Genomic DNA, 14,274 nt, shown 5'->3' on the forward strand with positions numbered 1-14,274 from the left:
TGAATAAACATGTGAGTGAGTCGCCATTTGGAATTGTTTGTGATTATGTAACAATCGTGGCAGGAACATAGAGTGATCTCCCTTCCTCTAATAACCGTTAAGGAGAACCCCACAGAGGGGCAGCCAGGCAGATAAGGAAGAGGGGAGGATAGGATGGAACACCATAAAGTTATGGCTAGTATTTCCTCATGAAAATTGGTTTTACATGAAATAACCTCAATTTTATTTCAGTTATAATTACCATAACTTTAGTATGCGAATTCGTCTTACCGTAGTGATGACTAGATGCCACGCAGCCCATCCAGCACAGCCAAAGTAGTAGGGAGGGAGAACAGAGTGCCAAAGAGTAGGAAAGGACCTCCTCGTTTAAAAGCAAGTGTACCCACGTGCCGCCGTACGGAAAGACATGCCCACGGGCTAACGAGGAGGCACAGCCACTCCGAGCTTGTCAAACCCGGGATCCTGATGGGATCGGGCGAGAACCCCGGAAATTGATTCTTCGCTAAAATGAAAGGATCAGTTAGGAAAGATACGGCAGTGTAAACACTCCAGTACTCCGCGCATACCCTTATCTTTCAGAATTATCAACTAAGTCAATCAATGAAAGTAAGAAATGTTGTGTATGAAAAAGTTAACGTTTTGCTAATCAAATCTGATTAATAATGTTTTGCTTACAATATGCCTTCAGATATAATATACTTCAGATCGCCGTTTAAATACATCATGAATACATTTTCCGATGTTATTTAACTCATTTACATTTTTTATACCTAGAAGCTGAATTCATTTGAACACACTAGGTCTGCGAAAATGATATGATTTCAAATATTTAGATCGGAGATCAACATACTGACGGCCCTTAATAGGTGAGCAGCTATTCTGGTCGACTCCCGATAAATTTCATTTAAATGACTATTTAAGGATATACTGCGGTCAGTAGAAAGCTGTGCGTGACATGGAAACACTAATTATGACTCGCATCATATGAAATTGTGTATATGTGAACCTATACTGCTGCAATACCCGTCTCTTACTCTCATGCACACCCGCATTGTACGGACGTGTATGTTTCAAGTGCCTACCATTGTTGATGTCATTCTGTAGCGATGAGTACGACGGCCCTGTACTGGCTTCTCGAGTATTCCTTATTGTATTCATGATTGTGACTTCATTTTATCTTCACGTTACATATGCTGCTTCTCCACTCGCTACCTGTATTATACGCTTACTTGTGAATTATATCTGACTTGCTTAATACTGATACATGAATCGCTCCGTCTTTTCTCAGCGAGACAAGCGACACCGTGTAAGTTCATCGTCGTCGACAAACTCACCAATCCACTAGTGTTTCAAATGATGTAATTTCACTTAAAATATTATTCTGCTGACCTCTTTCATCACCTTTTTATTAAAACTCTATATGAACAGCTATCATTTCTCCTATCCTTTCTCCTCAGCTATCCAATGTGTCTTCAATGTTCTTTTATCTTTGTCTCTAATTCTTCAATGGTTTTTCCATCAAACCTGTTCTGTATTATGATAAGGAAATCTAAACGTCATTTAGTGGTAAACTATGTATTTGTATGGCCCATCCGAGCACGTAAACAATTCCAGCACCTACCGATAGGTGTGACATAAATGCCTGATTGTCTTGGTCTCTACCGTGCTCGGATTGGTCTATTTTATCATTCTCTCACACCCGTGCCAAAGGGTATTTCAACTTAAATGATTCTCTTGCTCTTGACATATTATTCTTAACTGTATTTGTTACAATTTATGTTAATGCCCACGACATATATAATCGTGTTATGTTGGTAAAAAGTCGCGTCCCAATCGAAGTGTAGAGTGTTGGTATTTTCTCTCTTGTGATGTTATGTATCTTAGTCTTTACTGAATTATCTTAACTACTTTCTGGTGACATTGAAAGTTTCTATGAAAGTAGTAATGAACTCGATCATAAGAAGTTTTCTTTTGTTCATCTTAACGTCCAAAGTTCAAAACATAAGGTCGATGTCCTTTTTAGTGAATTATACAATAACGACATCATATCGTATACTGAAATTTGGCTGAGCCCAAGTGACGATATGAACAAACTTAGCTTTCCTGGTTTCTCTGAGCCTTTTTCCTACTTTAGGCCTGGGCGATTTGGTGGCGCGTTTCAGTCTATGTGAATGACAATATTTTAACTTCTCGCCGTACTGATCTGGAAGTTCGCGGAGTTGAATGCGTTTGGCTACAATTTGTTTTTGGTAATAGGAAAACCCTGTATGGTACATTTTATAGGCCCCCGAACTCCCCGGTATCTACATGGAATCATATATGCCATTCTATCGATCTAGCATTTAATACTGGTATCAATGATATTATAATCACTGGTGATTTTAACGCTAATTTACTCGTTCAGAGCCATACTAATGTACATTTACGGACATTACTCACAAATTTTAACTTATCCCAGCTAGTAAATGAACCAACTTTTTATACTGAAACAACGTCGTCCCTAAGAGATATAGTCTGCACGAGCAACTCGTCATTGATTGGAAATTGTTACGTTGGTGAAAGCTTTCTTGACCAGCCGTTAAGGAATCATTGTCCGGCTTATGCGTCATTTAATCTTGAGAAACCAAAAACGGTAAGCTTTGAAAGGAGTATTTGGTTGTTTGACTACATTTCTTATAGACAAAAACTCGACAATATTAAATGGGACGACATTAGCGATATTAACGATGTCAATAAATGTGTAGAAAACTTTAACAATGTTGTTATTAACGCCGCTAAACAGTGTATTCCCAGTAAAATGATAACCGTTAGATCTAAAAACCCTCCGTGGATGTCTAATGAAATTCGGAAGCTGATTCGTAAACGTAAAACGTTGCACCGTATAGCTAAGCGTAAAGCGCTTGACACGGATTGGTCAAACTTTAAACGAATTCGAAATAAATGTGTAATTGCAGTAAGATGGGCAAAAATCTATTATTTCGAGAAACTTTGCAAAAATCTTGATAGTTAAAAAAAATCTTAGTTCTAAACAGTGGTGGAAAATAGTAAACAGTTTCATGTCAAACTCTGACAAAAAATGTTTTAATCCTCCTATATCGGAAAATAACATAGTTCTGTCTGATGATGCTGATAAGGCTAGTGCTTTTAATGGGTTTTTTTTTCATTCCCAATCAATAGTAGACGACTCAAATGCAGTTCTACCCCCAATTATGAAGAATCATAATTTTGAAATTTCTAATATTATTATTTCCTTGCAGGACATTATAGATGTTATATCAGTCCTTGATTCTTCTAAAGCTATTGGTCCTGACCTAATTAATCCACGTTTACTTAAAGAGGCAGTTAGAATCATCAGCGTTCCTCTTGAAAAATCTTCAATCTTTCTATTTCTCTTGGTCATTTCACACAGTTATGGAAACAGGCAAACGTTACGCCTGTCCATAAAAAGGAGACCGTTCGCAACTTAGTAACTATCGTCCTATTTCACTTTTATCCATCGTTGGAAAGGTAATGGAAAGATGTTTTTTAAATATATTTACAATTTCGTTGTTGATCATTCTCTGTTAACTCCATGTCAGTCTGGTTTCCGGTCAGATGATTCCACTGTCAACCAGTTATTATCTATAACTAATGATATTTATTCCGCACTTGATAGAGGGAAAGAAATACGGATGGTCTTTTGTGACATAAGCAAGGCCACCGGGGTCTATTACGTAAGCTGTTTAACTTTGGAATTAACGGTCAATTGCTTATGTGGTTCGAAAATTACTTATTAAATCGTAAACAGCGAGTGGTTATAAATGGTAGATCTTCAGAATGGACAGAAGTTAAAGCTGGTGTTCCCCAGGGCTCGATTCTAGGTCCGCTTCTCTTTCTAATTTTTATTAATGATATAGTTGACAATATTAATGTAATTATTAAACTATTTGCCGATGATACGTCTTTATATCTCGTTGTTGATGTGCCAGATGTCTGTGCAAATATTCTTAATGAAAATCTTGCCAAAATTCAGGATTGGTCTGAGTTATGGCTTGTTAAATTTAACCCATCAAAAACAGAAACAATAACAATAAGTAAGAAAAAAATAAGCCCCACCATCCCCCTTTGTTGATGAACAATATTCTCTTCAGCAGGTTAACTCCCAGACATCTTTGTCAGAGACGACAATAAATTTTGGGATCTTTCATTTAGGTATACTTGATAGTATTTCGTTGGAACGTAAAATACAACACAGACGCCAATAAACAATTAACAGTTTTTATAATAAACTAAAAACATTTAGTATACAAACTACACAATAGTAGATAGACCGATCACATGTTCTTCCCTACTCACAGTGTGTGAAAGTCACTTCCCTATGCAGAGCGTCCTTACTTTCGATTCGTGATAACACTGGGTCACGGCGCTCGAGCTCGAGCGGTCATGGTACACACACAGAGAGTCAAAGTTCACTCCTTAACCCATTGGTTAAACTCTTAAACAACACATGAGGCCTTTCTTTCCTTCATCATGGTATCACGCTGCTTCTTCTTCGCTCGCCATCTTGCCGCTTCCTCTACCCAAGCCGATCCTCCGAATCCCCCGGACTTCTTCGCAATAGCAATGTCTCAAAGTCAACTCGCCCTACAGTCCTTTAAGGGCGCACGACACTAAACTTTTATATGCATTAATAAATTATATTTATTCTGACAACCCCCTATTTCAGAAAATACTCAACCTTTGTATTTTCGAACATCCTAGAATAAATGTCAACATAAAACTTTGAAATAAATACGACATAATTAACTCATGAATTATGTAAACTATCTAGTACTGCCTGCTGAGATAATCTGCAGCTACGTTCTCTGAACCGTTGATAGATTTGATGCGGAACTTGTAGTTATGCAAGAACAATGCCCATCGCATAATTCTACTACTTTCTACCTTGCTCTTTTGGATATACAACAATGGCTTATGGTCTGTGTACAAAACAAATTCTCTTCCATGTAAGTACATTTGGAACTTCTTGATAGCAAACACAATGGCTAGAAATTCGCGCTCGATAACAGAATAGTTCTTTACCCTATCAAGCAATTTCTTACTTGCATAGGCGACTGGGAATAGACCATCACTGTGCTCTTGCAACAAAACACAACCCAAACCAGTGTCTGAAGCATCAGACTGTACTATGAAATTTTTCGAAAGGTGTGGCAGCCTCAGAATAGGAGCCTAAGTAAGGATATCTTTAAGGCGTGTGAATGCTGCTTCTCCTCCAGGTCCCCAGTCAATCTGATTTGGCCGTCCTTTCTTTCGATAGTAACCTGCGAGTCCTAGAAATGCTCGCACTTGTCTTTTTGTCTTAGGTTGTTGTGCGTCACTAATCAATTGTAGTTTATCATCCTCCATAGAAACAGTTCCGTCACCAACAGTATATCCAACAAATCCCAGTGTCCTGTACCCAATCTCGCACTTTGTGGGTCTAACTGTTAAATTGGCAACGCGTATTCCCAAAATGTCCATCCCACGTCTGATCGTGACCAAGTATATCGTCGACATAATGGTCTGTATTGCTACTTCCGTCCAACATTTTCCTCATCATCCTGCTGAATGTAGCTTCTGAGTTAACAAGCCCAAATGGAAGTTTCCTGAATTGGTAACATCCTTCCGATGTCGAGAAGGCTGTTAGATGACGCGACTTCTCCTCTACTGGTATCTGCCAGTAGCCCTTGCTGAGATCGAATTTAGAAAAGTAATTGTCCTTATCAAGCTTTGTCATGAAGTCCTGAATGTCTCCCATGGGTTCAGGGTCAAAGAATGTTACGGCATTTAATTTACGGAAGTCAATGCACACCCGGTTTGTTTGGTCTTTCTTTTTCACCATGACGATCGGAGCATTGTATGCTGATCTTGAGGGTTCGACTATACACATTTCTATAATTTTCCTTATTTCCGCTTGTACCTCCTTCCTTTTGGCGTATGGTACCCTAATAGGATCTTTAGTGGTAGTCTCTATCCGATGCTCCTCCAGATGCGTTGTTCCTGGGACATCAGTAAATATATCGCTAAATTCTTCCAGGAGCGTGATAACTTCATTGCTGATTTTCACATCACGGAATGTCTCTTTACCGGCAAAGTCTCCTAACTCGAGCAAGTCTTCGTCGTCCACTGCTCCCCTTTTATTACCAGTCTCCGCCTCAATAACAGCAATTGCAGCCGCCGCATCCGACTGTTGCTCGCGATTAGTCTTGTTTTCCCGACGCTCCACATACAATTTTAGCAAGTTAACATGGTACACCTTAACTTTACCACCAACGTTGACCTTGTAGTCCATGCGATTGACAACCTCCACTATCTCAAATGGTCCTTTCCATTGTAACGGGAGTTTGTTGTTGACCGTTGGAAGTAACACTAATACTTTCTGTCCAACCTCGAATCGTCGATTCCTCGTTTTCCTCTCATAGTGGTGTTTGTATGTCCCTTGTGCCTGTTGTAAACTCTCTCTCGCTATTTTACAAGTTTCTTCCAACTTATTCCTGAGATTAAGAACATACTGGTAAGTATTTCTCACGTCGGACGTTTCTTCTGCCTCATCCGTCCAGATTTCCTTCAGTGCTTGCATGGGACCGCGGACGGTCCTCCCGTATAATAATTCAAACGGTGAGAACCCAGTACTTGCTTGCGGGGCCTCCCGATAGGCGAACAAAACTGCCGGGATATATCGGTCCCAGTCCTTTGGTCGTTCTTGACACATTTTCTTTAACATGCCCTTAAGAACACCATTCATCCTTTCACACCAGCCATTGCATTTTGGGTTGTAAGGAGTTGTGAACAATTGCTTGACCGAAACTAACCTACACACCTCCTCCATGAGTCTTGAGGTGACCCTCTGTCGCTTAATATTTCCTTCGGAAATCCAACTCTACAGAACATCTCCAGCAACGCTTCTGCCACTCTTTCCATTTCGATCTTGGGTAACGCTATGGCCTCGGGGTATCTTGTTGCATAGTCTACCATCGTTAGTATGTAGCGGTTCTTATTCTCCGACGCAGGGTAAATAGGCCCGATAAGATCCACAGCCACCCTTTAGAAAGGTTCCTCAATTAATGGCATCTCCCCTAAAGGTACCTTTGTCACTTTGACCTTAGGTATTGTCTTTTGACATACATCACAGGATCTGCAGAAGTGTGTCACGTCACTTGTCATTCCAGAACAACAGAAACTTGTTGATATTCTATCGATAGTCTTCTGTATTCCCAAATGACCTCCAACTATTGACTCATGTGCGAACGACATCACTTGTTCCCTATACATTTCGGGTAAAGCGATCTGACGGACTTCTATATCTGATTGCCTTTCCTTCTGCGTGAAGATCCGGTATAGGATGTCGTTTTTCAACTCCATTCTATACTTTTTGCCTTGATTATCTCCTTTGCCTTCTGCAATCCCACGCCACTTGTCGAGCGACTTATCCCCTTTCTGGGCTTCCTTAAGTCCATCCAGTCCGACTAACTCAACTTTCCTGGCTTGAACATAAAGTGGCTTAATCGCTTCTTTCTCTTTTTTAGCCTCGGCTCTAGTCATAACTGCAGAGACTTGATTCTCTTCCATTTATGGCTTCTAATTGGCGTCAGCCGTTAACTTAGCTCCATCAATGTTACCGATCACTAAGTCGTAGACTGGATTGCTCATGCACATTGCCTCCAATTCCCCAACATAGAAGGGGGTATCCACAAAAATCCTGGCCGTTCTGAACATCCGCTCTGTCCCATCAATCAATATACATGGGAGTTTCTTGTCTGTCATCTGGTCAGGCATTACAAGAGCTTCCCTGATAGCGGCGCTGCTACCTCCTGTATCCCTTAAAGCCTGCACCGACTGACCTACCGTGTATCCAAGCTGGACAGGAATCCCACTGTCTTCCAGTCGTAAACGTCCCACTGGCTCTGTTTATGGTCCCTTCGTCTTACAAATATGTTTGACCCCAACCTCCCTTCTCTTTTCCATGGACTTACAAAGAGTTGCTTTGCTAGAGTCCTTGTAATGGCTGCTTTTGAGAGGCTTAGATCCAATCTTGCCTACTTCTGCGTGATCGCGAGCGATATGTCCTTCATCACCACAAATGAAACACCGACGCGTTTTCTGACCCTTAGTGTCTGTCGATTGGTCACTCTGCTGTTGCTGGTTATTACGGCGCGATGGAAAATGTGTCTTATTGGGGTTGCTAAATTTGACCTTGCCAGATTCCGTAATACTTCCTCCATGGGCCTCCATATATTGTTCCGCGAGTCGAGTTAACTCCTCAACACTCTTGGGTGCTCTCTCTTTAAGGAACAGGACCATATCCGTTGAACAGGCTTGCATAAACCGCTCCCTGATAAGCAGGTCTGATAACCCTTCAAACGACTGTTCGATCTCGGACATGTGAGTCCACCGCGTCAAGTACCGTGACAGCCTCGCGACAAATTGAAATGCCGTTTCACCCTTCTCCGGTTTACTGTCCCTAAACTTTACGCGAAAACCTTCCTCGGTTAACGCGTATCTCCTGAGAAGCGCTTTCTTCAACTCATCGTACTTGTTGATCTGAGTTGCAGGCATGCTTGAATAGACTTGTAGCCCTTTACCGGTCAATAGGGGGCTAAGGCTCACTGCCCAAATGTCTTCGTTCCAGTGTTGAGCTGTAGCAAACTTCTCGAATCGCTCTAAAAATTCATCCATGTCATCCTTTTGTTCGTCAAATTTTGGTAACTTTGGTCGCAGTGACCTTGACCTCGACTCTTCCGAGTTCGACATTGACAATGCACTTTTCTCCTGCTCTGCCTTAAGCCTAGAAAATTCTATGTCAGCTTGAAGGTTAAGCTTTTCCATCTCAAACAGTCTACTTTTCTCAGCTTCCTGTCTATCCCTCTCTGCTTCCTCGAGCTCCATTTTATGTTTTTCCTCCTCTCTCTCCTCTTTTTCCTTGCTTCGTCTAAGTGCTCTCTCCTCTCTCTCAAGGTATTCCCGTTCCAGCTGCCACAAAATTCCGCAACTCAGCTTCTTTATATCCCAATCGCTCACCGTAACTTAACCATTTCTCGTACTCCATGGTGTATTTCCAGTCGCTTATGCAAGTAAGTATGGACAATAATACCTGAGAGTACCTGCTGCTAATACTGCTGTCACTTTACAGTATTTGAATTTCTACTCTTAAGAAATATTACTGTATCTTTTTAACATTACAGCAATATACGATGTATGGTTTGTCACTTCACAATATTTTCTTCATAAAAATGTAAACAAACCCCACTGTATTGAAATAAGCCTATCTGCTGGTGCCTAACCTGATTTCGAGTCTCACAATACTCGACTTCTCTCTAGCATTGCCTTTAGTACACAAACAACTGTTCTGTGTTGTTCACTTATTCTAATTAGTACTCACATTAGAACAACTTTTTCACTTTCAATATATATCAAATATCTGTATGAATTACCCGACCTATCCTGTTCTGTGCAAGATAACAGTAAATTGCAGTATTTGTTCTACAGAATCTACACCCTGGTCAATGCAGTAGCTTTACATAGCAACCAATCCTACATATTGTAACAATTGATAATAATATGCTCAACCTATTCTGACTCTCAGAACAATAGCATTTGTTTATTATGCAATCCGACCTACTTTTACAACCTCTAATGGTTCTATAGCGCTATTTCACTGAAAGCTACACTACACTGGGGGTTAACACTAACTTCAGGTAAACTACACTTGTACTACAGCACATTTACTATATATTCATGATCTGTGAACATACACGTCTTTGTGTGCTTGTAAATTGACGTTCAGTGCTGGTTTCACGTTCCAACATTTTACCCGTTAAATGTTCAAAGCAGATAAATCATCTATAGAGAAATTACTCCCGGACGACTCCCCAGATTGTCAGAGACGACAATAAATTTTGGGATCTTTCATTTAGGTATACTTGATAGTATTTCGTTGGAACGTAAAATACAACCAGACGCCAATAAACAATTAACAGTTTTTATAATAAACTAAAAACATTCAGTATACAAACTACACAATAGTAGATAGACCGATCACATGTTCTTCCCTACTCACAGTGTGTGAAAGTCACTTCCCTATGCAGAGCGTCCTTACTTTCGATTCGTGATAACACTGGGTCACGGCGCTCGAGCTCGAGCGGTCATGGTACACGCACACAGAGTCAAAGTTCACTCCTTAACCCATTGGTTAAACTCTTAAACAAAACATGAGGTTTGTCTTTCCTTCATCATGGTATCACGCTGCTTCTTCTTCGCTCGCCATCTTGCCGCGTCCTCTACCCAAGCCGATCCTCCGAACCCCCCGGACTTCTTCGCAATAACAATGTCTCAAAGTCAACTCGCCCTACAGTCCTTTAAGGGCGCACGACACTAAACTTTTATATGCATTAATAAATTATATTTATTCTGACAATCTTGGCGTTGAACCATCTGAAAATGGGGGTTGGGCAGATCATGTGATAGACTAGTAAAAAAAATAGGACTTATGAGAAAACTAAAATTTAAAGTGGATAGAAAGTCTTTGCAGACTATGTACTTTTCTTTCATAAGGCCAGTTCTAGAATACGCCAATATTGTCTGGGATAATATAACGACAAACCAGTCAAATGTGATAGAAAGTATTGAACTAGAAGCGGCTAGAATCGTAACTGGGGAAACCAAGCTTACAAGTATAAATAGACTTTATAAAGAAACTGGTTGGGTTAGTCTTTCCACCAGACGCAAACATAGTAAAATTATCCAGTTTCATAAAATAGTTCACGGTTTATCGCCGTCGTTCCTTACCGACCTCCTTCCACCTGTCAATCCGACCTGCATAACCATAACACTAGAGACGCAGCGAACTTCCGTCCAGTGGCATGTAGAACACAGCTATACAGCTTTTCTTCCTTCGGCTGTAAATCTACCTGTGCATGTTAAAGAAAACCCATCTCTTTATACTCTGAAGAATTACTTAAATGGCCTTAATTCCAATATTCCAGGATATTTCTATGTTGGTTCTAGACTAGGACAAATTTATCATTCCAGACTACGAATGCAATGTAGTTCACTTAAGGGCCATCTTTTATAGTAAAAATCTAGTTGATAGTCCTATTTGTGATTGTGGTATGGGAAACGAAACAACCGAACATTTCTTTTTCTCTTGTTCTAATCATAACAGATGTAGACATCTTTTTCTTTCCTATCTTCTTCCTATTGAATCTGTAGACGTCCTTCTTTCTGGCGATACATTTTTATCATTTGCAGAAAATGAAGCTATATTTGTTAGTGTCCAAACTTTCATATTAAAGACTATACGATTTGAGCATTAGGAAGAGTTACTGCCAACACTACTGTACTCCTTCCATATACGCGAAACTTTTTACTTTCATGAGTTTTTGTATGTCTGTATTAACTAACAGTACAGCAGTTTGTAGTACTACATGTATAATTAACAATTTATTAAGATACCCATATGTTATTATGAATGAACTTGCATTCCTTATCATATTGTATTTGTCGATCTTACATAATGTATACATACTATACTACTCATTCTATCCACTTTCCTTACTTCATTTCACTCTCCTAAACTCTTTTCACTTTCCCTTTCCCAAATTCGATCAGTTGCTGCCTGCTTGTTACTTCTAAGGAGATAGATTAACATAAGTTTATGACTTCTTTCTGAATCCTTTTTGTATAACGTGCTTTGAATGAAATGCCACTGCCAAAATAAAATAAAGTTTAAATCAACATAAAAGGGATATTTTAAAATAAGATGAAATTCGTCTTCAATTTCAATATGTCTATTATTACATAATGTGCAGCCCCTATTTTCTCTGGCTACATCCCTATATCTACCACTTTCAATATTGAGCTGGTGTGATGACAATCTTATTTTTGATATACATTTCTTGAATCGATAATTAATAGGTTTCCTTAAATAACAATGCAGCTCAAAATTGTCTATCAAATGTCGATATAAATTACCTTTCGGAGAATTTTGAATTTCTTGAAGCTTACTCTCAATTAACTTGTATACTGGTTTTCTGTCAAGACTTCTGTTCCATAAGTACCCTAATCCTAATTTATCTAGTTCTAACTTAATATTTACAATTCACTCATCGTTATTTAATAATCTTTGTTCATAGGATGCTTTCAACACACAATTATCTGCATCTTTGATTTTAGTCCAGTATTTCATTATTTTCAATTTTCTGACAGTATACATTGGTAATCTACCTAATTCAAAATAAAATTAATCAGGATATGTACTTTTCGCGAAACCTAAAATAATTTTACAAAAATGTGAATGTACTTTTTCAACATCAGCAGATTTTTGGAATCCCCAAACTTCACTTGCAAATGTTAATACACTACTAACATAAGTATCAAAAACTGAGCATCACGTCTCATCATTAAAGTTATGATTTTTCATTTTGTTTATCAGTCTAAAATACGATTTTCTCCCCTTTTCCGCGGCATGTTGCTGCCTATTGTTGAATCTACCATTAAAATTGAAAAGCATATCCAGATAGTTGAATTTGTTCACAACTTCAATTTCAACACCGTTGTAAAACCATTTTTCTTCATCTTTAATGCGCCATTTCGAAAAATTACCATTTTTGTTTTAAGTACATTCTTCTACCAACGGATACACGGTATAAATACTACATTACATTTTTTCATTTTTATTTCTATCAGTAAACTGTTTACAAGATGTAGGTCTAGCTTAATGAGTATCATTACTTCTTTATTAATAGCCATTCACGCTACTCTGTCTGCCATTACTAACAACTCTTGCTTTCTATTAATTTTACAACTTCTCATCCTGTCATGTAACGATGTCCATCCTAACCCCGGCCCTATCGAGAAAACCGACATTTCTATCTTTCATCTAAATATTCGAAGTCTGAAAAACAAATTATCATTTCTAGAAAATATAGCATTAGATTATGATATTGTCTGTGTCACCGAGACTCACCTTGATAACTCCACCGTAGACGCTGATATACTCCTTAGTGATTATGATGTATACCGTAAAGATCGTGGGTCTCCGGGTGGGGGGATAGCTGTTTACGCTTCCAGGCTCTTGTGCACCCGTCATAGAGCTGATTTGGAATTCCGGGTGGGTGAAATTATTTGGACAGAACTCCAGTTTTCAGAGCAAAAATATCTTCTTTGTACTGTGTATAGACCTCCTAATTGTGATCGTTCCTTCTGGTATTACTTCCGACACTCAATTGAAACGGCTTTTAATGAAACTTCACACGTAGTAATCGTTGGTGATATCAACGTTGACCTCTTAACTATTAATAATAATCATGTATTTGTTGATATCCTTGACTCCTTTAATCTATCGAATATCGTTCAAAGACCGACACGTGTAGGACGTACAAGCTCGACCTTACTTGACCCGATTATTCTGTCTGACACGTGCAGTTTTAGCTACACCGACGTAATAGATATAGACAGTGACATCTCTGACCATAGCGCGACAACGGTTGAATTGACAGTTAGGACTAGTATTAGGAAGACTTATAAAAGAACTATAAGATGCTACAATGACGCAAATTATAACTTATTTAATAATAAATTAAACGATACGGACTGGGTAGACTTATTTGCGACTGCTAACTCTCCTGACGATATGTGTGAAATTTTTACAACGCGATACCTAGACATAGCTAGGGAATGTATACCGACTCGGACGGTGACCGTTAGACCTAATGACAAACCCTGGTTTGACTCAAATTTAAGACGTGAAATTTGGAAAAGGAATAGACTGTTGAAATTGTATAAATCAAACCGCTCCAACAACAACTTATCTAACTTTCGGAAACAACGTAATCATGTGAATAACTTGAAGAAACGAACAAAAGAATTTTTTTATGCTGATATAAATGGAATTTTAGATCGATACTCGAATTCAAATCCTAGAAATTTTTGGAAAATTGTACGTAAATTAGTTAAATCTTCAGACGAATCAAACATTATACCCCCTATTAGAAATACTCATGGCAACATTGAAATGACCGATGATGGCAAAGCTAATATTTTAAATGATTACTTTGTTTCCATTTCTACTATAGACGACATTAATATAGAATCTCCGACGGTAGAATTACGGACAGACTCGACAATATCAGATATACATTTTGAATTGAGGGACGTAATTGACATACTTAAATCTTTAAATGTGAATAAAGCTGTAGGTATAGACACAATCAGTCATAATATGTTAAAAAATACAGCAGTATCAGTAGCTTTCCCACT

At 38.8% G+C, this 14,274-nt stretch overlaps 1 protein-coding gene across 1 annotated transcript; it reads right to left on the reverse strand.

Annotated features, from left to right (window-relative positions):
* Window positions 1-7,596: 7,596 nt before the first annotated feature.
* On the reverse strand, window positions 7,597-13,105 carry LOC132563609 (uncharacterized). The gene is made up of 3 exons (XM_060228350.1): window positions 12,983-13,105; window positions 7,992-8,988; window positions 7,597-7,859 (listed from the first exon to the last, which is right to left on the reverse strand). The coding sequence occupies exons 1-3, from the start codon at window positions 13,103-13,105 to the stop codon at window positions 7,597-7,599; spliced, it is 1,383 nt and encodes a 460-aa protein (XP_060084333.1).
* Between the last annotated feature and the right edge of the window lie 1,169 nt (window positions 13,106-14,274).

Source organism: Ylistrum balloti, unplaced genomic scaffold, assembly GCF_031769215.1.
Source record: "Ylistrum balloti isolate Yb309-2 unplaced genomic scaffold, AGI_CSIRO_Ybal_v1 Utg371794, whole genome shotgun sequence".
Classification (NCBI taxonomy): Eukaryota; Metazoa; Mollusca; class Bivalvia; order Pectinida; family Pectinidae; genus Ylistrum; species Ylistrum balloti.